Source organism: Hyperoodon ampullatus (assembly GCF_949752795.1).
Source record: "Hyperoodon ampullatus genome assembly, chromosome: 12".
NCBI lineage: Eukaryota > Metazoa > Chordata > Mammalia > Artiodactyla > Ziphiidae > Hyperoodon > Hyperoodon ampullatus.
Window position 1 is genome coordinate 10821373 of NC_136925.1, and position 26160 is coordinate 10847532.

Below are 26160 nucleotides of genomic sequence, written 5' to 3' on the forward strand. Positions count from 1 at the left end.
GTTGTGCATTTCTAAGAATGTGTCCTTTCCTTCCAGGTTGTCCATTTTATTGGCATAGAGTAGCTTGTAGTAATCTCTCATGATCTTTTGTATTTCTGCAGTGTCAGCTGTTACTTCTCCTTTTTCATTTCTAATTCTATTGATTTGAGTCTTCTCCCTCTTTTTCTTGATGAGTCTGGCTAATGGTTTATCAATTTTGTTTATGTTCTCAAAGAACCAGCTTTTAGTTTTATTGATCTTTGCTATCGTTTCCTTCTCTTCGTTTTCATTTATTTCTGATCTGACTTTTATGATTTCTTTCCTTCTGCTAACTTTGGGGGTTTCTTTGTTCTTCTTTCTCTAATTGCTTTAGGTGCAAGCTTAGGTTGTTTATTTGAGATGTTTCTTGTTTCATAAGGTAGGATTTTATTGCTATAAACTTCCCTCTTAGAACTGCTTTTGCTGCATCCCATAGGTTTGGGGTCGTCGTGTCTCCATTGTCATTTGTTTCTAGGTTTTTTTTTAATTTCCTGCTTGATTTCTTCAGTTATCACTTCGTTATTAAGTAATGTATTGTTTAGCCTCCTTGTGTTTGTATTTTTTACAGATCTTTTCCTGTAATTGATAGATAGTCTCATAGCTCTGTGGTCGGAATAGATACTTGATACAATTTCAGTTTTCTTTAGTTTACCAAGGCTTGATTTGTGACCCAAATATGATCTATCCTGGAGAATGTTCCATGAGCACTTGAGAAAAATGTGTATTGTGTTGTTTTTGTATGGAATGTCTTATAAATATCAATTAAGTCCATCTTGTTTAATGTATCATTTAAAACTTGTGTTTCCTTATTTATTTTCATTTTGGATGATCTGTCCTTTGGTGAAAGTGGGGTGTTAAAGTCCCCAACTGTGAATGTATTACTGTCGATTTCCCCTTTTATGGCTGTAAGGATTTGCCTTATTTATTAAGTTGCTCCTATGTTGGGTGCATACATATTTACAATTGTTATATCTTCTTCTTGGATCAATTCCTTGATCATTATGTAGTGTCCTTCTTTGTCTCTTCTAGTAGTCTTTATTTTAAAGTCTATTTTGTCTGATATGAGCATTGCTACTCCAGCTTTCTTTTGGTTTCCATTTGCATGGAATATCTTTTTCCATCCCCTTACTTTCAGTCTGTATGTGTCTCTAGGTCTGAAGTGGGTCTCTTGTAGACAGCATATATACGGGTCTTGTTTTTGTATCCATTCAGCCAATCTGTGTCTTTTGGTGGGAGCATTTAGTCCATTTATATTTAAGGTAATTATCGATATGTATGTTCCTATTCCCATTTTCTTAATTGTTTTGGGTTCGTTATTGTAGGTCTTTTCCTTCTGTTGTGTTTCTTGCCTAGAGAAGTTCCTTTAGCATTTGTTGTAAAGCTGGTTTGGTGGTGCTGAAGTCTCTCAGCTTTTGCTTGTCTGTAAACGTTTTAATTTCTCCATCAAATCTGAATGAGATCCTTGCTGGGTAGAGTAATCTTGGTTGCAGGTTTTTCTCCTTCATCACTTTAAATATGTCCTGCCAGTCCCTTCTGGCTTGCAGAGTTTCTGCTGAATGATCAGCTGTTAACCTTATGGGGATTCCCTTGTGTGTTATTTGTTGGTTTTCCCTTGCTGCTTTTAATATGTTTTGTTTGTATTTAATTTTTGACAGTTTGATTAATATGTGTCTTGGCGTATTTCTCCTTGGATTTATCCTGTATGGGACTCTTTGTGCCTCCTAGACTTGATTAACTATTTCCTTTCCCATATTAGGGAGGTTTTCAACTATAATCTCTTCAAATATTTTCTCAGTCCCTTTCTTTTTCTCTTCTTCTTTTGGAACCCCTATAAATCGAATGTTGGTGTGTTTACTGTTGTTTCAGAGGTCTCTGAGACTGTCCTCAGTTCTTTTCATTTTTTTTCTTTCTTCTGCTCTGCAGTAGTCATTTCTACTATTTTATCTTCCACGTCAGTTATCCGTTCTTCTGCCTCAGTTATTCTCCTATTGATCCCATGTAGAGTATTTTTAATTTCATTTATTGTGTTTCTAATCGTTGCTTGATTCATCTTTATTTCTTCTAGGTCCTTGTTAACTGTTTCTTGCATTTTGTCTATTCTATTTCCAAGATTTTGGATTATCTTTACTATCATTATTCTGAATTCTTTTTCAGGTAGACTGCCTATTGCCTCTTCATTTGTTAGGTCTGGTGGGTTTTTATCTTGCTCCTTCTCCTGCTGTGTGTTTTTCTGTCTTCTCATTTTCCTTATCTTACTGTGTTTGGGGTCTCCTTTTTGCAGGCTGCAGGTTCGTAGTTCCCTTTGTTTTTGGTGTCTGTCCCCAGTGGCTAAGGTTGGTTCAGTGGGTTGTGTAGGCTTCCTGGTGGAGGAGACTAGTGCCTGTGTTCTGCTGGATGAGGCTCGATCTCATGTGTCTGGTGGGCAGGTCCACGTCTGATGGTGTGTTTTGGGGTGCCTGTGGACTTATTATGATTTTAGGCAGGCTCTCTGCTAATGGGTGGCGTTGTGTTCCTGTCTTGGTAGTTGTTTGGCATAGGGTGTCCAGCACCGTAGCTTGCTGGTCGTTGAGTGAAGCTGGGTGCTGGTGTTGAGATGGAGATCTCTGGAAGATTTTCACCGTTTGATATTATGTGGATCTGGGTGCTCTCTTGTGGACCAGTGTCCTGAAGTTGGCTCTCCCACCTCAGAGGCACAGCAGTGACTCCTGGCTGCAGCACCAAGAGCCTTTCATCCACACGGCTCAGAATAAAATGGAGAAAAAGTAGAAAGAAAGAATTAGTAGAAGCAGAAAGAAAGAAAGAAAGGAGGGAAGAAGGGAGGGAGGAAGGAGGGAAGGAAGGAAAAAGAAAGAAGATAAAGTAAAATAAACTTAAGTATGATAAAATATAATAAAATTATTAAAATAAAAAATAGTTATTAAGAAAAAAAAACGGATGGGTAGAACCCTGGGACAAATGGTGGAAACAAAGTTATACAGACAAAATCTCACAGAGAAGCATACACATACACACTCAGAAAAAGAGGAGAAGGGGTAAAAATCATAAATCTTGCTCTCAAAGTCCACCTCCTCAATTTGGGATGATTCATTGTCTAAAGGAGGGAAGGAAGGAAGGAAAGAAAGAAAGAAAGAAGATAAAGTAAAATAAAATAATGTAAGATAGAATAAAATAAAGTTATTAAAATAAAAAAATAATTATTAAGAAAAAAATTTTTTAAAAAATGGACAGACAGAACTCTAGGACAAATGGTGGAAGCAAAGCTGTACAGACAAAATCTCATGCAGAAGCATACACGTACACACAAAAAGAGGAAAAGAGGAAAAAATCACAAATCTTGCTCTCAAAGCCCACTTCCTCAATTTGGGATGATTCGTTGTCTATTCAGGTATTCCACAGATGCAGCGTACATCAAGTTGATTGTGGAACTTTAATCCACTGCTTCTGAGGCTGCTGGGAGAGATTTCCATTTCTCTTCTTTGTTCTCACAGCTCCCGGGTCTCAGCTTTGGATTTGGCCCTGCCTCTGCGTGTAGGTCGCCGGAGGGCGTCTGTTCTTCGCTCAGACACAAAGGGGTTAAAGGAGCAGCCGCTTCGGGGACTCTGGCTCATTCAGGCCATGGGGGAGGGAGGGGCACGGACTGCGGGGTGAGCCTGCGGTGGCAGAGGCTGGCGTGACGTTGCACCAGCCCGAGGCGCCCCATTCGCTCTCCCAGGGAAGCCGTCCCTAGATCCCGGGACCCCGGCAGTGACCGGCTGCACAGGCTCCCCGGGAGGGGAGGTGTGGAGAGTGACCTGCGTTCGCACACAGGCTTCTTGGTGGCGGCAGCAGCAGCCCTAGAGTCCTACGCCCGTCTCTGGGGTCCGCGCTGTCAGCCGCGGCTCGTGCCCGTCTCTGGATCTCCTTTAAACAGCACTCTTAATCCCCTCTCCTCGCGCACCAGGAAACAAAGAGGGAAGAAAAAGTCTCTTGCCTCTTCGGCAGGTCCAGACTTTTTCCCGGACTCCCTCCGGGCTAGCTGTGGCGCATTAGCCCCTTCAGGCTGTGTTCACGCCGCCAGCCCCAGCCCTCTCCCTCTCTTTGTCTCTTGTAATAGTCTTTATTTTAAAGTCTATTTTGTCTGATATGAGAATTGCTACTCCAGCTTTCTTTTGGTTTCCATTTGCATGGAATATCTTTTTCCATCCCCTTACTTTCAGTCTGTATGTGTCTCTAGGTCTGGCCAGTGGCTTTTGACAAGAGTACAAAGGCTGTTCTGTAGTTCTGTGACAATTAGATACAGTTGGAACAATTGGATATCCACACGCAAAAAAAGAAAAAGAAGAATTTCAGTCCCTCACATCACATACACAGAATTAACTCAAAATAGATCATAATTAAATATAAGACCTAAATCCATAATAACTTCTAGCAAGGAGGAGAAGAGTGTGGGTTAGGCAACCATATCTCAGATATGACACCAACAGCATTATTCATGAAGAACAAATGGATGCACTGGACTTCATCAACATTAAAACTGTCTGTCCTTCCAAAGATGAGCCATATCTCCCAAGAGGGAGGAGATATAGATATACACATAGCTGATTCACTTCGTTGTACAGCAGAACTTAACACAATATTGTAAAGTAACTATACCCCAATTAAGAAAAGAAAGAAAAGAAGAAATGAGCCACAGACAAGGAGAAAATATTTATGTCTCATATCTGAGAAAAGGATTTGTATGCAGACTACATAAATACCTCTCAAAACACAATATGAAAGAATTAAACAATTTTAAAAGTAGGCAAAAGATTGAAACAAATACTTCACCAAAGAAGCAATGCCATATGGCTTATAAGCACATGAAAAAATATGCAACATAATCAGTCATTAGAAAAATGCAAATTAAAACCACAGTGACATACTACTAATACCTATTAGAATGGCTAAAATGAAACACCAACCACACCAAGTCTTGGTGAGGATGTGGAGTGATTGGAATTCTCACACACTGCTGGCAGTGGTACAACCACTTTGAAAAATAATTTGGCAGTTTCTTAAAAAGTTAAATGTACACATACCATGTGATCTAGGCATTCCACTTAGGTATTTATCCAAAAATAATGAAGTCTGCATAGACTCATACACCGATGTTCAAAACAGCTTCATCTGTAATATCCAGAGGCTTGAAAAAACCCAAAAGTCCATCAACAGGTAAATGGATTTAAAAAAACAAAACAAAACTGTGGCACACCCATACATCCATACAGTAGAATACTACTCAGCAATGTGAAGGAATGAACTGTTGATATACATTGTAGCCTGGCTGAATCTCCATATCATTATTCTAAGTGAAAGAAGCCCAATTAAAAAAAACCAGTATATACCATATGATTCCATTCATATAAAATTCTGTGGAGATCAGCGGTTGCCTGGGGTTAGGAGATGTGGAGAGTGTAAGAGGGATGGCTTTAAAAAACAGCACAAGGAAACGGGGGTGATGGCTATGTTTATTATCTTCATTTTGGCCATGTGTTCATGGCCATTTACATAGGTCAAAGTGTATCAAATTTTACGTTTAAAAACATGCATTTTATCCTTTCAGGGGTCCCTAAGACTGCCCACATGCTTGTTGATTTACTGGGACCCCTAGCACCTAGCATGTATTGTACTTATGGAAAAGATGTGTCACTGGGATGCAGTAAGGATCCGTAGGCACATCAGTGAGGGATAGACGTGAGGAAGGGTCTGGAGGAATCCGTGTGCCACTTCCTGTGTCCTCTGCCTCCCATGAGGGACCACAGAGCACACCTTCCCTCCAGCAGCAAAGCTGTAACTATGGAGGTACAGTGATTATGCCCACTGAAACCCATTTCAGGTTCAGGGTTTTTACTGGGGGCTGGTCACATAGGCACCTCTGCCCACCAGTATTTCAGATGCCCGAAAAGAAAACGTGTTCAGTGGCCCAGGGGGGCAAAACAACCTTATCAACGTAGGAACTTCAAAAGCCAGATTCCCAGGTGCCAGCCAAGGGCCAGCTTATAAGCAGGCTTTTCTGAAAATCATAGTCTCAAGACGGTGAATTCTTTTCTGTAGTCAGTTATACCTCAGTAGCACTCTTTTTTTTTTCAGTAGCACTTTTTAAAAACAATTTAAGTTAGTATGAGCTAGCACAAGGCAATAGTGATTAATTTACTGAAAAAGTGATAGACTATAAAAAAGTCATTTCAGATTTATGGAAGACCAATAGAATGGGATCTTCATTACCTGGATTGCTTCATGCTCTAAAATCTGCTCTTTGGAGTGAAGTGGGATATTAATAAATAAGTAAAGTTGAGCTATTTGCTAAATGGGAGCTTCTAGTTATATTTTCATTAATACAGTAGTATAACTTAATTTGAATTGTACTTGAAAATCTTTGCCAAGAATATAATTTTTCTTCCTTTCATTAAATAATTCCTTGATTGATAATCTTTATTTTAATCATTGGTTAACCGACCATGACCCAGTTCTATAGCAAATAAAAGGTCAAGCATTGGTGTTGAAATTATAACAATCCCAACAACGGGTCCGCCTGGTGCAGCGGTGTGGCACACCCAGCTGGGAGAGTAGGCACTGCTGAAATCCAGCCTGTGCTTTGATGGCCAAGCCAGGGGCCCTGGCATGGGTGTGTCCACCTGAGAAAGGGGCAACTCTTTCTAGTTTGCAGAAAGGTGCCACAGGGGCTGACTTGGCCCCAGCACGTGTCCCAGAAGGAGGTGGTGGTGACAGTGATGGTTTTCCCCCAAAGTGCTACCTGCTAGAGGCCAGCTTTGTTATCAACATGTCTTTGTTTGTTTTTGCTTTTTTGTTTTTTTAATTTGTATTGGAGTATAGTTGCTTTACAATGTTGTGTATCAACATGTCTTTCCCCTTAAAGAAATACAGGAGATAACTTCCGGTTGAGGGCTGTCTTTAAGAGCATGTACCTGGAGAGGACCAGAGATTCCAGCAGCCCGTGTGGGCCTTTCCTCTCTAATTTGGCCCGATCGCCTTTGAAAGGCATGCGAATTTAGGGGGCATTTTTCTTTCTGTCAGTCCAGAGGGTGCCTGGTGTCTGTTCTGTATCTGGATCCCGTTATGAATGTCCCCAGACAAGATCTCTCTGTGTATGTAACAGTAAAGAAGAAATCAGAGACAGGCAACCCCTGAGGCTCCTCTGAGAGGAGCTGCTGCTGTTGCTGAGTAATAAGGTTGCCTAAGGGGCACTTGGGAACTTGCACTTGCGGAGGGGCCAAGCGTAGTTGAAGATCCAGCTTTGAGACAAATAGATAGTATTTGATGGTCACAGCTCAGCCTCCGATGAGCGATGTTCAGACGTGGACCCACTTTATTTCTCAGCCCTGATCCCCTGGCTGAGTCCGTGATAGCACAGGGCAGTGGCACCAGGCAGCCACACGTCAGGGAACCGGGGAACAGTCTGCCAGCAGGAAGGTTCTGGTTCCACTCGGAAACCTTCACCCTTCGGAAATCTCCACCCCGCCCCGCCCCCCGTTTCTTCTGTGGCTCACATCCCTGTCCTCGTTCACGTTCCTTCCCCTAAGGAAGCTTCAACTACATCTCTTTCCCCTTTTGTAGATGCGAACAACACGCAAGGTCTCTGTGTGGCCAGTGGGCCTGGTTGGTGGGCGGCGCTATGAACGTCCGTTGGTGGAAAACGGGAAGGTCGTCGGCTGGTACACCGGCTGGAGAGCAGACAGGACCTTTGCCGTCGATATGGCAGGTGAGCGCATGGATTGTGGGGTTTGCTTCTGCCGGGTTGTTCCCACCGGCCCCCCCCAACCCCCCGTGTGTAACTGTACTGCAGGCAGGACGCTTTGAAAGACCGCTTTGCTTAAACCCTACGTTATGTTATGTTCAGCACATGAACTGTTTAAACCTTCAAAGCAGGCTGGTTGGGTGATTCAAGGGGAAATTGATTTGGGGCGTGATTAGGAAACACTCATTCCATTCCATTTGTCACCTGTCCACGCAGCCATCCCTTCATCCAGGTGCTGGGCTGGGCGGCGGGGAGCTGGGCAGTGAGAAACAGACCTGGCCCCGGCCTTACAGGGGTCTACAGCCTGTACCTGTCCATGCCTCGCTCTACAAGTCCGACTGGTTGTAATATATCAAATGCGTACTGATAAATTTAACAGTGATATGGTATAGGCAAGCTAATCATTTTGATGCTTATTGATTGATACATTTAGTGCTTATTGATACATTTAAGAGTGAAAATATAAAATTGGATTACTGGTTTTTCAAACAGATATTAATGTTGAGTATAGCTGTCTTTCAAAGTTTTTACTCTCTGACCAACCAACTAAATTGAATAAAACCTACTGTAGACCACAAATTCTAAAGTGCTGCTTTATCATAAAGTGACTCATTCTCTGGGGGTTATATAAAATGATGCCTGTGATAACTGTGGAACGATGCAGTTTGAAACATGAGGCTTTGGAGGCAAAAGAGAAAACAAATCGCTAAAATCACTGATGTCTGTAACCTAGAAGATGAAGGCAGAGAAGCTTCCAAATTAATCTCATCCATCTCAGCGCCGAAACAGAGCTCTGTCTGTCTGTCAGCCTGTGCTTGGCCAATCTTTTTGTGTGCTATTTCCCAGCTGTAGTCAGAATCACTGCTCAGAATTGTGATGGGATGGAGGCTGTGTTCTGACTGGCTTCATGACTTTTATTTTGACAATACTATAAATTTGAGGGAGCGAGGTTATGAAGAGCGCTGGGAGTAAAAGCTGCTGTGGAAAGGCGTTGGGGATGGCCAGCCTGCTGCTCTGCTTTGTGGGAGAAGACAAACCAGGGTATTTTAACTCAACATTTAACAGCGTTTCCTGAGGGCCAGCTTTGTGGGATTGTGTGTCATGGTCTCTGACCCAAGGATGGTCCAGATCTCTGACCCTTCCCTGACCCCTCCCCCCTCCCAGGCCCCACCCCGTGTCCTGACCTCTCTGTCCCTCTTCCAACCCAAGCCTTATTCCTCGGTCCCCAGTTCTTGAAGCCACAGAGCTGAGCTGGCATCTCAACCAAAGAATCTTCCTGAAGGCAGACAGACAGGCAGGTCAGCTGTATTTGGAATGTGACAAGGATTCTCAAAAGGGGTGTCGCCTCAATCAAGTCTGAAACTGTAAGGCCGACCATAACGTGTCTTGAAAATCAAGTTTTTTGCTGCTCAGAAGTGTTAAGTTTGAGCAGAAATCTTGAGGAACATTAGGCAAAATCTTGTGCTTCTCTGGGACTTAGTTTCCTCGTGTAGAATGAGGCAGTAGCGTGAATGACCACTGAGGTCTTTGCTAATGAATTCTTCCTTTCCCTGGCTTCCCATCTTGGGAAGCTCAAAGAAAAGTCCAGGTCCATGGATTCTAAGTGAGGGTGTGACTGCTAATGCAGCCAGCCGGCAGATGTTTGGTCCTTATGGTCCCCAGGAGTTCAAGTCTCCCACATGGGATCTCTGCCCATCACCCTTCAAGCTAACTTCAAGGTGAGGGTAACATAGATACGTCTTCCTGGATTTTGCTGTAAGAACTTTATGTAGATGATCAAGTATCCAGTAAACCCATCGAGTATTTTGCATTGTTCTCCCCAGAATTTGGATCCAAATAGATATATCTAAAATTCAAGAAAGGCACATGGGTTTTGTGAATTAGGCCTGACTGGTGACAAGATATTTCATATTCTTTCGCTGCCAGAATCTCTGGGAAACTTCTCCATGACATGACTGATGTTTGGATTTTTTAAAGCACTTTAATATATTTTCAAAGCATAATATAAGACCTATTGTAAAATATGAATGATTTTCTTATTTTTATAAATTATCCTTATTTTAAAATAGGAATAAAATTTCTGTCTCAAAGAAAACAACTTTTGAAACACTAAATTATTTTCTTTACATGTGAATTTGCTTTCCAAATTAGTTTTCAGTAAATTATTGATATTTTTGGAAACCTTTAAGTGAGAGGGATTTGGTTGATAAGATAAAGATCTGACTTTGAGTAGTTTGTTCTCATTCTAAAACTTGAAATTTTACAGCTTTGTTTAGATTCCATATGATTCATTTATTCTTAGTGGGAAGAGAGAACAGGACTTTTGGATGTTCATGTACAAATGGTACTTCCCACCTCATTTTCAAGAGACACACACAGACACACATACACTCACAATCTCTAGAGAGTAGAAAGGACCTGGGGTGGGTGGAGACCTCTGCCTTCATCTCTGTGGCCTTGGGGAGTCTGTGGAATGTTCTGAGTAGGGCCTGGACCGTGGCAGAGGGGGACCTGGAGGCCGCTGGGGTCCAGGTGCAGGATGCTGAGGCCGAGGTGAGGGAGCGGAAGGCCAGGGTGGCTCTTATGGGACAGCTGTCGGGGACTTAGAAATTGTGACGAGCCATTTCAGATTCTGCTCACAAGTCAGCAGAAATTTAGGTCTTTTTAACACTTGAGTGGTGTGGGGACAGCAGATATAGTCCCTTTAATTTGGGGTCGATTTAATTGGTGTGATCTGTTATGTTACCTTTGAGTTGTAACTTAGGAGCAGAAGATATGGTCCTCTTGGGTCATTAGAATATTCTGTTGACCAGAAGAGTAGTTGTTTTAAAATAGAAAACTGCATATTGGGGGGAAAAAAGTCACATCCCTGGACTAAAGTTTGTGCATGTGCTGTCCTGCAGGCCTGCAGATGCAGGGGAGACCCAGCCCTGCCCGGGCTTCCTGGGGCCACACTGCTCCCCACTGCCCCCCGCTCGGCTGGGGCGTGCAGAGCACTGCTCCTGTGCCCGTGGGGTGAAGCGACCCCCTCCCCTCCCCCTGCCCTCCCCTCCCCTCCCCCTCCCCTCCCCTCCACTTCCCCTCCCCTCCCCCTCCCCTGCCCTCCCCCCTCCCCTCCCCTGCCTCCCCCTCCCCTCCCCTCCCCCCTCCCCTCCCCCTCCCCTCCCCTCCCCTCCCCTCCCCTCCCCCTCCCCCCTCCCCTTCCCCTCCCCTCCCCTTCCCCTCCCCTCCCCCTCCCCTGCCCTCCCCCCTCCCCTCCCCTTCCCTCCCCCCTCCCCTCCCCTGCCTCCCCCTCCCCTCCCCTGCCTCCCCCTCCCCTCCCCTCCCCCTCCCCTCCCCTCCCCTCCCCTCCCCCTCCCCTCCCCTCCCCTGCCCTCCCCCCTCCCCTCCCCTGCCCTCCCCCCTCCCCTCCCCTGCCTCCCCCTCCCCTCCCCTGCCTCCCCCTCCCCTCCCCCGCCCCTCCCCCGCCCCTCCCCCTGCCCCTCCCCTCCTGTGCCCTCCCCCCGCCCCCCTCCCCCCTGCCCCAAGGCCTCCTCCAGCCCTGCTCGGCCTTCGGGGCTCCCGCACACCCTACCCCCCAGCCTCGGGGCCCACGCGGCACCCCTGCCCGTAATTTTCTTTCCTCATCTCAGCCCTGCTCACCCTCTGGTCCTCGTCTTCAGGGTCCCTCTTTCCGCGGAGGCTTGGCCGGCACCCGGATCAAGAGAGCCCCCCAGCCGGTCCTTCACTCCCGGAAGCTTCTGCTCTTGTGCCCCACAGTGCAGTACAAAGCGGTGCTACCTCTGTAGCGGTGCCTCTTGACCACAGCCTCTGGCCTCAGCTCCGTCCTCAGTTTGGGGTCCTGGGTGCCCTGCCCCAGCCTGCCGTGGGCGAGGAGCTGCCCTGCCCCAGGGTCTCTGCCCCACCGCCAGCTTAGCAGGCAGACCTTTTATTTAAGAAGTGATTATAAGTGATGACTTTTCCCCTGATGAGGGCCGAGGGATGGCAGGAGGACCACCGAAGCCCTCTTGGGGGGCTTGGCGGAGAGAATCGTCGTGCGGGGCCTTCTTTCTCCTGGCACTTGTTGACAAGGACGTTAGCCCGGGTTAATTTACTTGGTATAGATGATGCAATAATAAACGTCGGCCCAGCCCAGATCAGGTGATGATCAAAGCCAAATGAGCTTAGCCAAAATGGACAAAGTTCGACCTTGCTCTGTGAATATAAGCACGAAATATGTCAGCAAGAAAATGGGGAGAGTGACCTTCTTGTCACTTGGGAGCCATCTGTAATTTGTGTGCGGTTTTTAGCGCGTCATTGAATGTTCTCAGTAGAGTGACTTGGTGGGTCCTGTGGTACCTTTCGGTGCAGGATCTGGAGACCGAGGCAGGACTCTGCCCCTGGGTCAGTGCAGTGTGGCTCTCCCTGCAGCGGCTGGTCCTGACAGCAGGCAGAACCGCAGCAATGGTGGCGGAGGTTAGGGCAGCCGGAAGCCTGGCGCCCGTTTCTCATCCATCCCCAGAGCGAGGTGCGTATCCTGGAGACTTGCAGGCATTCGCTGACTGCGGCAGCTTGTTCAGTGCTGTCCACAGGCAGCGTGACTGTGCCGGGTAGAGGTGGGCGTGCGGGGTAAGGGGCATCTGTGTGCCCGTAATCAGGGTCCTTTCCTGGGGTAGCTGCGGACGGGGCAGCCGTACTGGGGCTGGACGAGGGGGAGGGGTTGCAGGGGGAGAGGGCATAGGGGTGCCGGCGCCCCATCTCACTTCAAACAGAGCAGATTGTAACTTCCTTCAAAATCTCAGTGGAATAAGACTTAGTTCCTGTAGGACGAAGACTTCTGAAAACCACAAGGTTTCCCTGATGGCAGCGTAGCCCGCAGACTCGGTAGTTACTGTTTACTGAGCCGTCACTGGGCGGCAGGCGTCCACAGGCGCTCTCGGTGCTTGCTTATCGGACCCTCACTCCGCGCAGCTCGCATTATTATCCTCGTTTAAATATAAGGAAATGGAGGCCCAGACAGGCCGAGTAACTTGTCCGAGGCTGCACAGTGATTAAACGGTAGAACCGGGGTTCAGACTCAAGCCCGGAGATGCCCTGCCACACGGCTTTGAGTCCATCCCACCCACTTACAGCCAAGGGACTGGACCCTTGATCTGAGCCGCTGTCCTCTACCCCTCAGGTCACAGTCCGTGGGGCTCTTCACAGAACGAGACAGCACACACGGAGCACAGGCCACAACACTGTAGACACCCGCCGACCGGGGTGTCTGGTGACCAGGAAGCAGGATGCGCTCAGCGCCGTGGGTGTGGGACTGCCCCGCGCATGGTGGGGTCGCATCTGTGTGGGCGGGGCGCTGACTCCGGGGCCCCCCTTGGGCACAGCAGGCTGTACGTCTTGGTTTCCTCACCTGTGGATTAGGGACCAGACCAGCTGCCCTGAGGGCTATGGTGAGGCAGAAAGGAGAAGAGATACCTGCGAAGTTCCTGCTGTTCCTGAAGGTTTGAATCTGCACCTGAGTGTCTGTTTCAGACCCGCCTGGAAGGTTGACACTGAAGACCATGCGGACTCCTTGCTCAGGGCTCTCGGTGAGCTGCTTTTCTCCCCTGGCTCGTGGACCTGCGTTCGTTTTCATTCCGCGAATTGGCTCGGCGTGCAGGAGGCATGTGGAGATAAACACTGGCCCTAACTTTAGAGAAAATATCCCCCAGAGAGAGAAAAACAAGCCTAGAAAGATCACTAAAGAATTTAGAAACAGATATGTACTCATTTTTGTAATTCCCCAGCTGAAAAACTAAAACAAAAAGCAGTTGAGCTTTCAAAAGAAAATGCCAGGGCTTCCCTGGTGCCGCAGTGGTTGAGAGTCTGCCTGCCGATGCAGGGGACACGGGTTCATGCCCCCGTCCAGAAGGATCCCACATACCGCAGAGTGGCTGGGCCCGTGAGCCATGGCCGCTGAGCCTGCATGTCCGGAGCCTGTGCTCCACAACGGGAGAGGCCCCAACAGTGAGAGGCCCGCGTACCGAAAAAAAAAAAAAAAAGAAAGAAAAAGGCATTTGTAGCATGTATCGATAGATTTGCAAGGTGTTGGGTGTGGCCTGTTCCCACCCTCCACCCCCACCCGCCTGCTGCGAAGAGGGAGCGTTGTTCTCTTCGCAAATACCGATGGCTGCAGGGGAAGGTTTACAAGATGATTCTCACGTTTTCTAATCAAGTCACAGCGGGCACGGGAATATCCTTTCTACCACTGTGACCTTCCTGAGAGCACCATAGATGTAATTTTCACATGGAATCCGTTAAAGAGGCAGACAGTCTGTTGGTGGAAATGATGAGAGTTAAGGACTGTTGCTCTGCCCTGCTAACCTGGGGCTGCTGCTGAGACTGGCTTCAGAGGGTAAAGTCAGCTGGGTTCTCCCTCCACCCCAGACCCTCTGCCCTCAGCCCACCTTATCTCAAATCCACCGAGCTTCACCCTAAGCTGGTACCACCCCACAGCCTGGAATACAGATCGTCTCTGTCTTCTCACGTTGCCTGGCTAGCTTCTTGTCACCCCTCAAGACCCGTTCATGGCGCCAGCATCACTTTCTCTGGGAAGTTTTTCCCGATTTTCCCTCCAGCATAGAGGCGCATCCCGCGTGTTCCCCGAGCCCTGCACTTAGGCGCTCCTCCTCAAGGTGGCGCTCGCGTAGGACTCCTGCGCCACGCCCCCTCCGCCAGAGGAGGGGGCACGGGTCTCCCCCTGCCTCTCCAGGCCTGGCACCGTCCCTGACGTTGTAGCTGGAATAATGTCTGCTGAATTCATGAATGTTTACTCGTCTTCCCTTTCTAGTTTAAGGATTATCAAAATTACAAGTTTTACAAGCTTCTTGTTCCTCTGAGACCACATTGCCCTTATCTCTTGTGATTTTTTTTTTTAAGGGGAGGATAATGAGCTATACTCCAGACAGCTCCCTAAACAGGGTCTCCTTCAGTGGTTCTCAGCCTGGCTACATCTCAGAATGACCTAGGGAGCTTTGAAAAAATACCGAAACCTGGGCTCCATCGCTGATCAATTAAACCATCACCACTGGGTGTAGGCCTGGTGTTGGGAAGTGTGTATATTTATTTTAAGTCTTGAGGGGATTATAAAGTGCAGCCAGAGACCAGAACGGCTGGTGCAGGTGGTCAGAAGCTGCATGTTCTCTCCTCTGGTTCGTTCTAGTCCATTCTGTAGGCTGGATCCCTTCCATGCTGATCTCGGATGGCCTCAGCCTGCAGCAGCTTGAAGCAGGGTTTTGGTTCCCGGCCAGAGATTGAGCTCGGGCTGTGGCGGTGAGAGCACCGAATCCTGGCCACTAGACCCGTGGCCAGTGACAAGGTCCTGGCCCTACGGCTTTGCAGAAGAGAATTCCCACAAAGACAGAAACTAGTGAAACAGGTAAACTGTTTATTAGGAGGAAAAAGAGTACAGTACGTGTGGGTAGACTCACGCGCGGACTCAGGGAGAGTCACACCCTCATGGCAGTTTGAATCACTTTTACGGGGCATTTCTTCTGGGTTTCCTTTGGCCAATCATCTTGCTTTGCCTGGTTCTGAATCTGTATTTGGTTTATCTCAGTCCTCCCATGTGTGTATGAGCATCTTTTAGCCAAGATGGATTCTAGTGAAGAGGCCTATGGGTAGGTTGACATCATTTACTATGGGGTGGCACCACCTCCCTTTTGACCTTCAAGGAGCCTTTCTGCACGTGTGTAGTTGGGGAGGTCTCCTGACTTCAAGAATGAGGAATATGTGGTCTTTTATCTCTTACCTGGGCAGGGCCCAGCCTCTCCTATTACCCTCCTGTTATCTTCATCTTGGAGTATCGGTCCACAGGGGACAAACTCCAGCTTCTCAGCCTCGGGCCCATCTATCTCCTGCCTCAGTGCCACCCCTTGAGTCAGTCTGGGGGTTTGAGCTAGGATAGCACCATGCTACGAAAGGTTTGAGAATGCTTAATAAAATTATTTCCATAGAAGACACTTCCATTGGTCAAGCAAGTCTAGACCCGAGCACAGAGAGTAGTTTTTAAAATCATAACAACTGAAAAGCAGCATTAACGATATAAAGACTGCCTTCACTGGGAATGCAAGTTTAATCTATTTTTTTTATTGTGGTAAAATATACATAAAACTTACCATTTTAACCATGTTTAACTATACAGAGGCATCAAGTACATTCACACTGTTGTGAAGTGTTCACCACTGTCCATCTCTAGAACTTCTTCTCCTCACAAACCAAAACTCTGTACCCATTTGTCGATGGAAAAAAAAGCACAGCCTAAAAGTTGAGAGTTATATTTTATTTGAGGACATTACTGAGGACCATAGCCCAGGAATTGGCCTCTCAGATGGCTCTGAGGACTGTCCCGAAGAGGTAACGGAGGAGCCAGGAGTTATAGGCATTTTTGCTAGAAAAAAAAAAAAGTAGTCAAACATCAAAAGATTACTGCTGGGCTTCCCTGGTGGCACAGTGGTTGAGAGTCCGCCTGCCGATGCAGGGGATGCGGGTTCGTGCCCCGGTCCGGGAAGATCCCACATGCCATGGAGCGGCTGTGCCCATGAGCCATGGCCGCTGAGCCTGCGCGTCCGGAGCCTGTGCTCCGCAACAGGAGAGGCCACAACAGTGAGAGGCCCGCGTACTGCAAAAAAAAAAAAAAAAATGATGACTGCTAATCACAAAAAACACAATGCAAGTTAATGAATTTTGTGCTTTTCTATGTATGGGAAGATGCAAGAGTCTGGGCTCACTGAAATTATTCCCTTTAATATTTATGTATCTTAACTATCTAGGGCCAGTATCCTGTCTTTCTCCATCCTGAATTTCGTCAGGGTATGCGTCAGGGCAACTGTAGTGGCTGATGACTTCATGGCTGCAACATTTGTTGTTTACTGATTTGGCCGGTGACGAATTTTTTTTTGTCCACACACTAAACAGTAACTTCCCACTCACTCCTCCAAGTCCCTGGTAAGCACTGTTCTACCTTCTTACCACTGTGAATTGGACAGTTCTATGTTCCTCATATAAGTGGACTTATACAGTGTTTGTCCTTTGTTGAGCCAATAGAACTACCTTCTCCTCTACAGAACCTTCGATGTTAGTATGCCTCAGTTCTTTGCCACCAACCTACTAGAAAATCATTCGTGGATATTTTTAGTATTCAGTTAATTAACCCTCCTGAATTAATCTTTTATTCTGTGGATCAAGTTTTCCATCCTTGTTCAGCATCCTGATTGTTTCCTCAGAAGATTTAGCTTTCTGTGATGGTTTATTGTTTCCAGAGTAGGGATTTAAATGAATTGTTTATAGATTAAATAAAGAACACTTCGTAGAAATAAAGAATTTTTCCCCCACAAAATCAATGGCTGCTAAAAGGATTTTGAGAAGTTTTTTTTTTTTTTTTTTTTTTTTTTTGCTGTACGCAGGCCTCTCACTGTTGCGGCCTCTCCCGTTGCGGAGCACAGGCTCCGGACGCACAGGCTCAGCGGCCATAGCTCACGGGCCCAGCCGCTCTGCGGCATGTGGGATCTTCCTGGACCGGGGCACGAACCCGCGTCCCCTGCATTGGCAGGTGGACTCTCAACCACTGCGCCACCAGGGAAGCCCCTGAGAAGTTTTAAAAACTAGTTGGTAATAAAGACAAAACAAAAAAAACAGTTTACCCTGAAGCAATCATACAGCTTCAGGCAGTATTCTGGAGCAGATTAACACATATTTAACGGCCAGGCCATGCTCTTTCATTCCTATTCTGTGCTAGAGGAAAATCACCCTAAAGTATAATTGGAAGTAAGTGTGGTTCTGTCTGCCCCTTAGGAAGCAGGAGATTAGGAAGAATCATTATCATGGTCATTAAAGAGCACAGCCTGGTATGTAAGCATTCACTCTTAGAACCATGAAAATCTGTAGTTGAACATTTGCATGAAACAGTGGCAATTTAGAAATGATAGTAAATAGATAAAGGACACATTCCTATTAGACAGCCCTTTTTTTTTTGCTTTCTGTATCTGATTTAAGTCTAGTGAAAATGATTCTTGAAACACTACTGTTAACATATTTGTTTTTTCAGTTGAATTGTTGGCAGATGCTAAGACTGGAAGGAATAACATTATGAAAAATGTACTTAAGTATCAGTTTACCATTTTTTAATAGAGATATGATTGACATATGACATTATATTATTGTCAGGTGTACAACATAATGATTTGTATTTATATATATTACAAAATGACCACCAGAATGAGTCTAGTTAACTTCCATCACCACACATAGTTACAAATTTATTTTCTTCTTCTGATGAGAACTTTTAAGATTAAGGTGGTACTCTCTTAGCAACTTTCAAATATATGATAGAGTATTATTAACTATAGTCATCATGCTGTACCTTACTTTCTCAGGGCTCATTTTGTAACTGGAAGTTTATACCTTTTTTTTTTTTTTTTTTTTTTTTTGCGGTACACGGGCCTCTCATTGTTGTGGCCTCTCCCGTTGCGGAGCACAGGCTCCGGACGTGCAGGCTCAGCGGCCATGGCTCACGGGCCTAGCCGCTCCGCAGCATGTGGGATCTTCCCGGACTGGGGCACGAACCCGTGTCCCCTGCATCGGCAGGCAGACTCTCAACCACTGCGCCACCAGGGAAGCCCGGAAGTTTATACCTTTTGACCACCTTTACCCATTTAGCCACCCTCCACCCCCAACTTCTGAACCACCAATGTGTTCTCTGTTTCTATGAGTTTGATTTTGGGTTTTTGGGGGGTTTTTTTAGAATTCACATATATGAGAATCATGAGATCATATAGTATTTGTCTTTCCCAGACTGGTTACACTAAGTGTAATGCCCTCAATGTCCATCCGTGTTGTCGCAAAAAGAAAGCTTCCTTCTTAGTAGTGGTTGAATGACGTTCCATTATATGTATATATGTACACCACATCTTACAACATCTTAACTGTTGTAAATTGTGCTGCTATGAACATTGGGCTGCATGCATCTTTGTGAATTAATGTTTGCATTTTCTCGTGATAAGTACCCAGAAGCGGAATTGCTAGATCATATGGTAGTTCTATTTAAAAATTTTTGAGGAACCTTCATACCATTTTCCATATTGGCTGCACCAATTTACATTCCCAGCAGCAGTGCACAAGGGTTCCCTTTTCTCCACATCCTCATCAATACTTGTCTTTTTGATAACAGACATTCTAACAGATGTGAGGTGGTATCTCGTGGTTTCAATTTGCATTTCCCTGATGATGAGTGGTATTGAACACCTATTCATGTACCTGTTGGCCATCTGTATGTCTTCTTTGGAAAAATATCTGTTCAGATCCTCTGCTCGTTTTAAAAATCAGATTGTTTTTTGCTTTCAGTTCTTTATATATTTTGGATATTAACCCTTTATAGGATATATGATTTGCCTTTTCATTTTGCTGATGGTTTCTTCTGCTGTGCAGAAGCTTCTTAGTTTGATGTAGTCCCACTTGTTTATTTTTTCTTTTGTTGCCTTTGCTTTTGGTGTCAGATCTAAAATATTATTGCCAAGACTGATGTCAAGGAGCTTACCACCTATGTTTATGATCACTAGGAGTTTTATGGTTTCAGGCCTTACGTTTGAATCTTTAATCAATTTTGAGTTAATTTTTGTGTATGATGTAAGAGAATGTCCAGTTTCATTCTTTTGCCTGTGGCTGTCCATTTTGCCGGCACAATTTATTGAAGGCAATTTATTGCCTCTTCTCATCGTATATTCTTGGCTCCTTTGTCGTAAATTAATTGACCATATATGTGCGGATTTATTTTGGTGCTCTCTGATCTTTTTCATTGATCTGTGTGTCTGTTTTTATGCCAATACCATACTGTTTTGATTACTATAGCTTTGTAATATAGTTTGAAATCAGGGAGTGTAATGCCTCCTGCTTTGTTCTTCCTTCTCAAGATTGTTTCGGCTGTTTAGGGTCATGTGGTTTTATACAAATTTTAGGATTGTTGTTCTGTTTCTGAGAAAAATGCCTTTGTAATTTGGATAGGGATTGTACTGACTCTATAGATTGCTTTGGGTAGAATAGAAATTTTAACAACATTAATTCTTCTAATTCATAAGCATGAAATATCTTTCCATTTGTGTTGTTTTCAATTTCTTTCATCAATGTCTTATAGTTTTCAGGATATATTTTACCTTCTTGGTTAAGTTTCTTTTTTTTTTTTAATTGATGTATAGTCGACTTACAATGTTGTGTTAGTTTTGGGTGTACAGCAAAGTGATTATTATACATACATATATATCTATTATATTTTTTTAGATTCTTTTCCTTTATAGCCTATTACAAAATATTGAGTAGAGTTCCCTGTGCTATACAGTAGGTCCTTGTTGGTTGTCTATTTTATATATAGTAGTGTGTATATGTTAATCCCAAACTCCTAATTTATCCCTCCCCCCACCCCACTTTGTTAAATTTCTTCCTTGGTATTTTATTCTGTTTGATGCAATTGTAAATGGGATTGTTTTCTTAATTTCTACTTCTGATAGTTTGTCATTAGTATATAGAAATGCAACAGATTTCTGTGTATTGATCTTTGTATCCTGCAATTTATTGAATTTGTTTATTAGTTCTAACAATTTTTTGGTGGTGTCTTTAGGGTTTTCTATATGTAATACCATATCATCTGCAAATAGTGACAGTTTTACTTCTTCCTTTACAATTTGCATGCCTTTTATTTCTTTTTCTTGCCTGATTGCTCTGGCTAGGACTTCCAATGCTATATTGAATAAAAGTGGCAGCCTTGTCTTATTCTGATCTTAGAGGAAAACTTTCAACTTTTCACCATTGAGAATGATATTAGCTGTGGGCTTGTCATATATAGCCTTTATTATGTTGAGGTACATTCTGTTTATATATACTTTGTTGAGAGTTTTTATCATAAATGGATGTTGAATTTTGTTAAAAATCCTTTTTGGCATCTACTGTGATGATCATATGATTTTTATCTTTCATTTTGTTAATCTTTCATTTTGTTATCTTTCATTTTGTTATCTTTCATTTTGTTAACTGATTGACTTTCAGATATTAAATCATCCTTGCATCCTCAGAATTAATCCCACTAGATCATGGTGTATAATTCATTTAATGTGCTGTTGAATTCAATTTGCTAATATTTTGTTGAGGATTTTTGCATCTATGTTCATCAGGGATATTGGCCTATAATTTTCATTTCTTATGGTATCCTTGTCTGGTTACGGTATCAGGGTAATATTGGCCTCAGAAAATAAGTTTGGAAGTGGTCCCTCTTCTATTGTTTTTGGAAGAGCTTGAGAAGGATTGGTATTAATTCTTTGGAAATGTTTTCTAGAAGTCAACAGTGAAACTCTCTGGTCCTGGACTTTTGTTTGTTGGGAGGTGTTTGATTACTGATTCAGTCTTCTACTAGAAATTGGTCTGTTCATGTTTTCTATTTCTTCATGATTCAGTTGTAGTAGATTGTATGTTTTTAGGAATTTATCCATTTCTTCTAGTTGTCCAACTTGTTGGTGTATATCTATTCACAGTAGTCTCTTATGATCCTTTGTATTTCTGTGTTATCAGTTGTAATATCTCCTCTTTCATTTCTGATTTTATTTATTTGAGTCCTTTCTCTTTTTTTCCCTGGTGAGTCTAGCTATAAAGGTTTGTCAATTATGTTTATCTTTTAAAAAAACCAGGTCTTAGTTTCATTTTTTTTAAAGTCTCTGTTTCATTGATTTTTGTTTTGATCTTTGTTATTTCCTTCCATCTACTAATTTTTGGCTTTATTTGTACTTTTTCTATTCACTTGAAGTATGAAGTTAGATTGTTTGAGATCTTTTTAAATTTCTTGATGTAGGTATTTATATCTATGAACTTCCCTCTTGGAACTTCTTTTGCTATATCTCATAAATTTTGGTATGTTGTATTTCCATTTTCATTTGTCTCAAGGTATTTTTTGATTCCTCAGCAGTTGTTCATTTTTAACCTTCAAGCCCTATGTAACTGTAGCTTCTTCTTCCATGCTTATCCACATCAAAGGATTATAATGGGACTGGGGGTTTGTAAGAAGAAAGGCAGTGCTCTCATTGGTATTGGCAGAGTAAGGATCTTTGAAGAGCCTGTTCTATATAAAAGCAATGAGAATACCGAGGAATTGTCAAAATCAACTTTTTCAGGACTATGGAAACTAATCCAAGGTGTACATCAATCTGGAGAGTGTTTATTCAAGAAAAATGGCTATTACCTTTGTAAAACAGTGAGTATTGCATTGTTTCAACTTTCCCTATTCCCACCCATTCTTCCCAGTGCCATGGAAGCCTTGACAATGAAGAGCCCCACAGTCATGGTGACAATCAACAGCTACTGACCCTAGCATTCACTGGGAAGAAAGAACAAGGTTGAAACTCATTCAGAGCTCTGCTCTAAGAAAATTGCCATTATTTGACATAACAGTTCTCTAGAAAATTCCTTTCACAAAGCTTGTCTTTTTCTGACCTCACTCAGAGCTCACCCAGGGCAAACAGCCTTTTCTCTGGGGACATTTTTTCAAAATCAAAAAACAAACACAAAAATCCCCAAACAACAAAACCGAAAACCAAAATTTAAAAAAAAACAGAAATAAAAACAAAATATTGATTGTTTACCAACACAGCTCCATGAGGCAGTGATTATAGTTGTGGCAAACATTAAGCTGAGCAAAACATTTAAAAGAAAAAGTTGGGGGGATATTTTATTCCATAAGAGGCTTTGAAAAACTCTGACATATTATTGGAATTCTAGAAGGCCATGTGTATGCTTAGGTCTGTGTGCATGTCCAGAGCTGTGCATGTGCTTAAGAAAAATGTTTCAAGGCCCTGAGTTCTCCTCTCTGGCTGATCAAGCCTCTGTGCAAGCAGGAAGTGGTAAAGGTTAAGGCAGAGTTGCAAACTGCTTGGCTGAGTGTTGAACACAGGCCCAACATGCACACAGAGCCCCTTGGCAAAGACTGAGAGCCTCTTTGTTTCCAGGAATTTAAGGAAACATATGTCCAATATTTAACTGACCTGTAAGCTGACTGAGCAGAGATTTCAGTGGCCACACACAGCAAAGAACACAGACTTTACAGAGTTAGTTCAAGGAAGTCACAAACAGTAACAATAACAACAAGCAACAACAATATAGAGCAACACCTGTAATAGAGGGGTGAGAATATCTGATGTCCAGAGTTGCCACATTCTATTATGTAAAATGTTCGATTTTCAACAAGAAGTTACAAGACATGCAAAGAAACAAGCATGGCCAATACACAAGTAATAGAAACTGTCCCTGAGAAAGTCCAGACTTTGGACGTACTAGACAAAGACTTTAAAGCAGCTGTTTTAAACATATCCAATCAACCAAAGGAAACCATGGCTAAATAACTAAAGGAAAATATGAGAATGCTGTCTCATCAAATAGGGAATATAAAGAAGTAAAAAATAAATTAATTAAATTTAAAAAATTAAAAAGAACCAAGTAGAAATGCCAGAGTTGAAAAGTTCAATAACAGAGATGAAAAATTCCCTAGGAGGGTCAAAGAAGATTTGAGCAGCCCAAAGAATCAGTGTATTCTAAAGATAGGTCAATTGGGATGATTGAGGAAGAGAAAAGAATGAAGAAAAATGAACAGAGCCTCAGAGACCTATGGGTCAAGGGTACAAATATATGCATACTACGATCCGAGAGAAAGAGAAGGAAAGGACTAGAAAGAACATTTGAAGAGAAAATGGTCTTCCCAAATTTGTATGAAAAGCATTAATGTACACATCCAAGAACCTTAATGGACTCTAATTAAGATAAACTCAAGGAGTACATCATACATCATAATCAAACTACTGAAAGACAATGCTGAAGAGAATCCTGACAGCAGCAAAAGTGAAGTGACCTATCATGTGTAAAGGATCGTCAATAAAGATTAAGAGCTGATTTCTCACGGGAACCATGGAAGCCAGAAGGCAGTGGTTTGACATATTCAAAACATTGGAGGAAAAACTGTCAAACAAGAATTCTATATCTAGCAAAATTATCCCTCAAAATTGAAGGAGAAATTAAGATATTCCCAACATACAAATGCCATGAAAATTCATTGCTAGCAAAGATGACCTAAAAGAAATACTAAAGGGAGTCTTTTAGGCCAAAATGAAAGGACATTAGACAGTAACTCTAATCCACATGAACAAATAAAAGAACCAGTAAAAGTTACTCTATCTATAAATTCAAAAGACAGTACAATTTTTACCTGTAACTCTTTTTTCTTTCTCTAATTTAAAAGGAAACTGCGTAAAATGGTAATTAGAAATCTGGGTGGACAGACACACAATGTTTATGGATGTAATTTGTATGACAACAGCACAAAGGAGGAGGGGAAAGAATGGAGTTATGTAGGAGCAAAATTTTTGTATACTAATGAAATTAAGTTTGTACGAATCTGAACTAGATTGTTAGAGGTTAAAATACTAATTGCAATCCCCAGGGCAACCTCTAAGTAAATAACTCCAAAAACTATTGTAAAAGAATGATAGATAGCAAAATTGTACACTAGGAAATACCTATTTAATGCAGCAGAAGATGGTAATGGAGAAATAGAGTAATGAAAATATATTAGACACATAGAAAACAAATCGTAAACTGGAAGATGTAAATCTTAATTTATCAGTAATTACATTACATGTGAATGGATTAACCAATCCAATCAAAAAGCAGATGGACGGATGTGTAGAAAAATATGATCCAGCTATATCCTATGTACAAGGCAAACATTTTAGATTAAAAGACACAAGTAGGTTGAAAGCAAAGGAATGGAAGAAGACATATCTAAACAGAAACCAAAAAAAAAGAAAAAAAAAAAGTTGGAGTGGCTATATGAATACCAGAAAAAATAGACTTTAAGACAAAAGTTGTTAACAAACACTAAAAAGGTTGTTTTATAATGATAAAAGTGTCAATAGGGACTTCCCTGGTGGTTCGGTGGTTAAGAATCTGCCTGCCAGTGCAGGGGACACAGGTTTGATCCCTGGTCCAGGAAGATCCCACATCCCGCAGAGCAACTAAGCCTGTGCACCACAACTACTGAGCCTGCGAGCCACAACTACTGAGCCCACATGCCACAACTGCTAAAGCCCCCACACGTACAGCCCTTGCTCCACAATAAGAGAAGCCACCGCAATAAGAAGCCTGTGCACCGCAATGAAGAGTAGCCCCCACTCGCCGCAACTAGACAAAGTCCACATGCAGCAACGAAGATCCAACACAGCCTTAAAAAAAAGGGTCAATCTATCAAGAAGATAAAACAATTATAAATGTGTACACATTTTAACACGGAGACCCAAAATACATAAAGCTAAAACAACAGAACTGAAGGGAGAAATAGACAAAGATAATAGTTGTAAACATCAACATTCCACTTTCAGTAACAGAACAACTAGATAGAAGGTCAACTGGGATAGAAGACTTGAAAAGCACTATAAACTTACTGGACCTAAGGCATCTATAGAACACTTCACCCAACAACAGCAGATTACACATTCTTTTCAAATGCACAATTGAACATTCTCTAGGAGAGACCATAGAATAAGTATTATGTTAAGCCATAAAACAAGTCTTAATAAATTTAAAATAATTGAAAGTGTTCAAAGTACGTTCTTGGGCCACACTGGAGTAAAATTAGAAATCAGTACCAGAAAGGAGTCTGTGGAATTCACAAGTATGTGGAAATTAAACAGCATACTCCTAAATACCAAGAAATCACAAGGGAAATTGGAAAATACTTTGAGATGAATGAAAATGTAAACAAACATACTAAAACCATGGAGTGCTTACAGGAAAATTTATAGCTCCAAATGTCTCTATTAAAAAGAAGAAAGATCTCAAACAAATTACCTAATCATTTACCATAAGAAACTAGAGATAGAAGAGCAAACTAAATCCCAAATAAGCAGCAGGAAGGAAATAAAATTAGAGAAAAAATAACTGATATAGAGAATAGAAGAACAATTGAGCATATCAACGAAACCAAAAGTTTGTTCCTTAAAAGCATCAACAAAATTGACAAATCTTTAGTTAGACTGCCAAAGAAATAGAAGAGAAGCCTCATACTAATACAAGATTCTGGGATGAAAACAGGAACAGACTTTTTTTTTTATTATTATAAGAGAAAACCATGAAAAAATGTATGCAAACAAATTAGATAACCTTGAAGACATGGTCAAATTCATCAAAAGCCTATTAAAACTGACTCAAAATGAAATAGAAAATCTGAATAAACCTATAAGAAATACACTGAATTAGTAATCAAAACTTCTCACAGAGAAAAGCCCAGTTCTGGATGGCTTCACTGGTAAATTCTACCAAACATTTAAAGAGGA

At 42.9% G+C, this 26160-nt stretch overlaps 1 protein-coding gene across 1 annotated transcript in view; it reads left to right on the top strand.

Moving 5' to 3' along the window:
• Positions 1 to 26160, top strand: part of B3GAT2 (beta-1,3-glucuronyltransferase 2) — a gene marked incomplete at its 5' end in the record, with an annotated part of 75668 nt that overhangs the window by 30012 nt on the left and 19496 nt on the right. The window contains one exon of the mRNA XM_079716959.1: positions 7612 to 7756. Coding sequence (XP_079573085.1) covers positions 7612 to 7756 — 145 coding nt within the window. The remainder of the gene's footprint in view (positions 1 to 7611; positions 7757 to 26160) is intronic.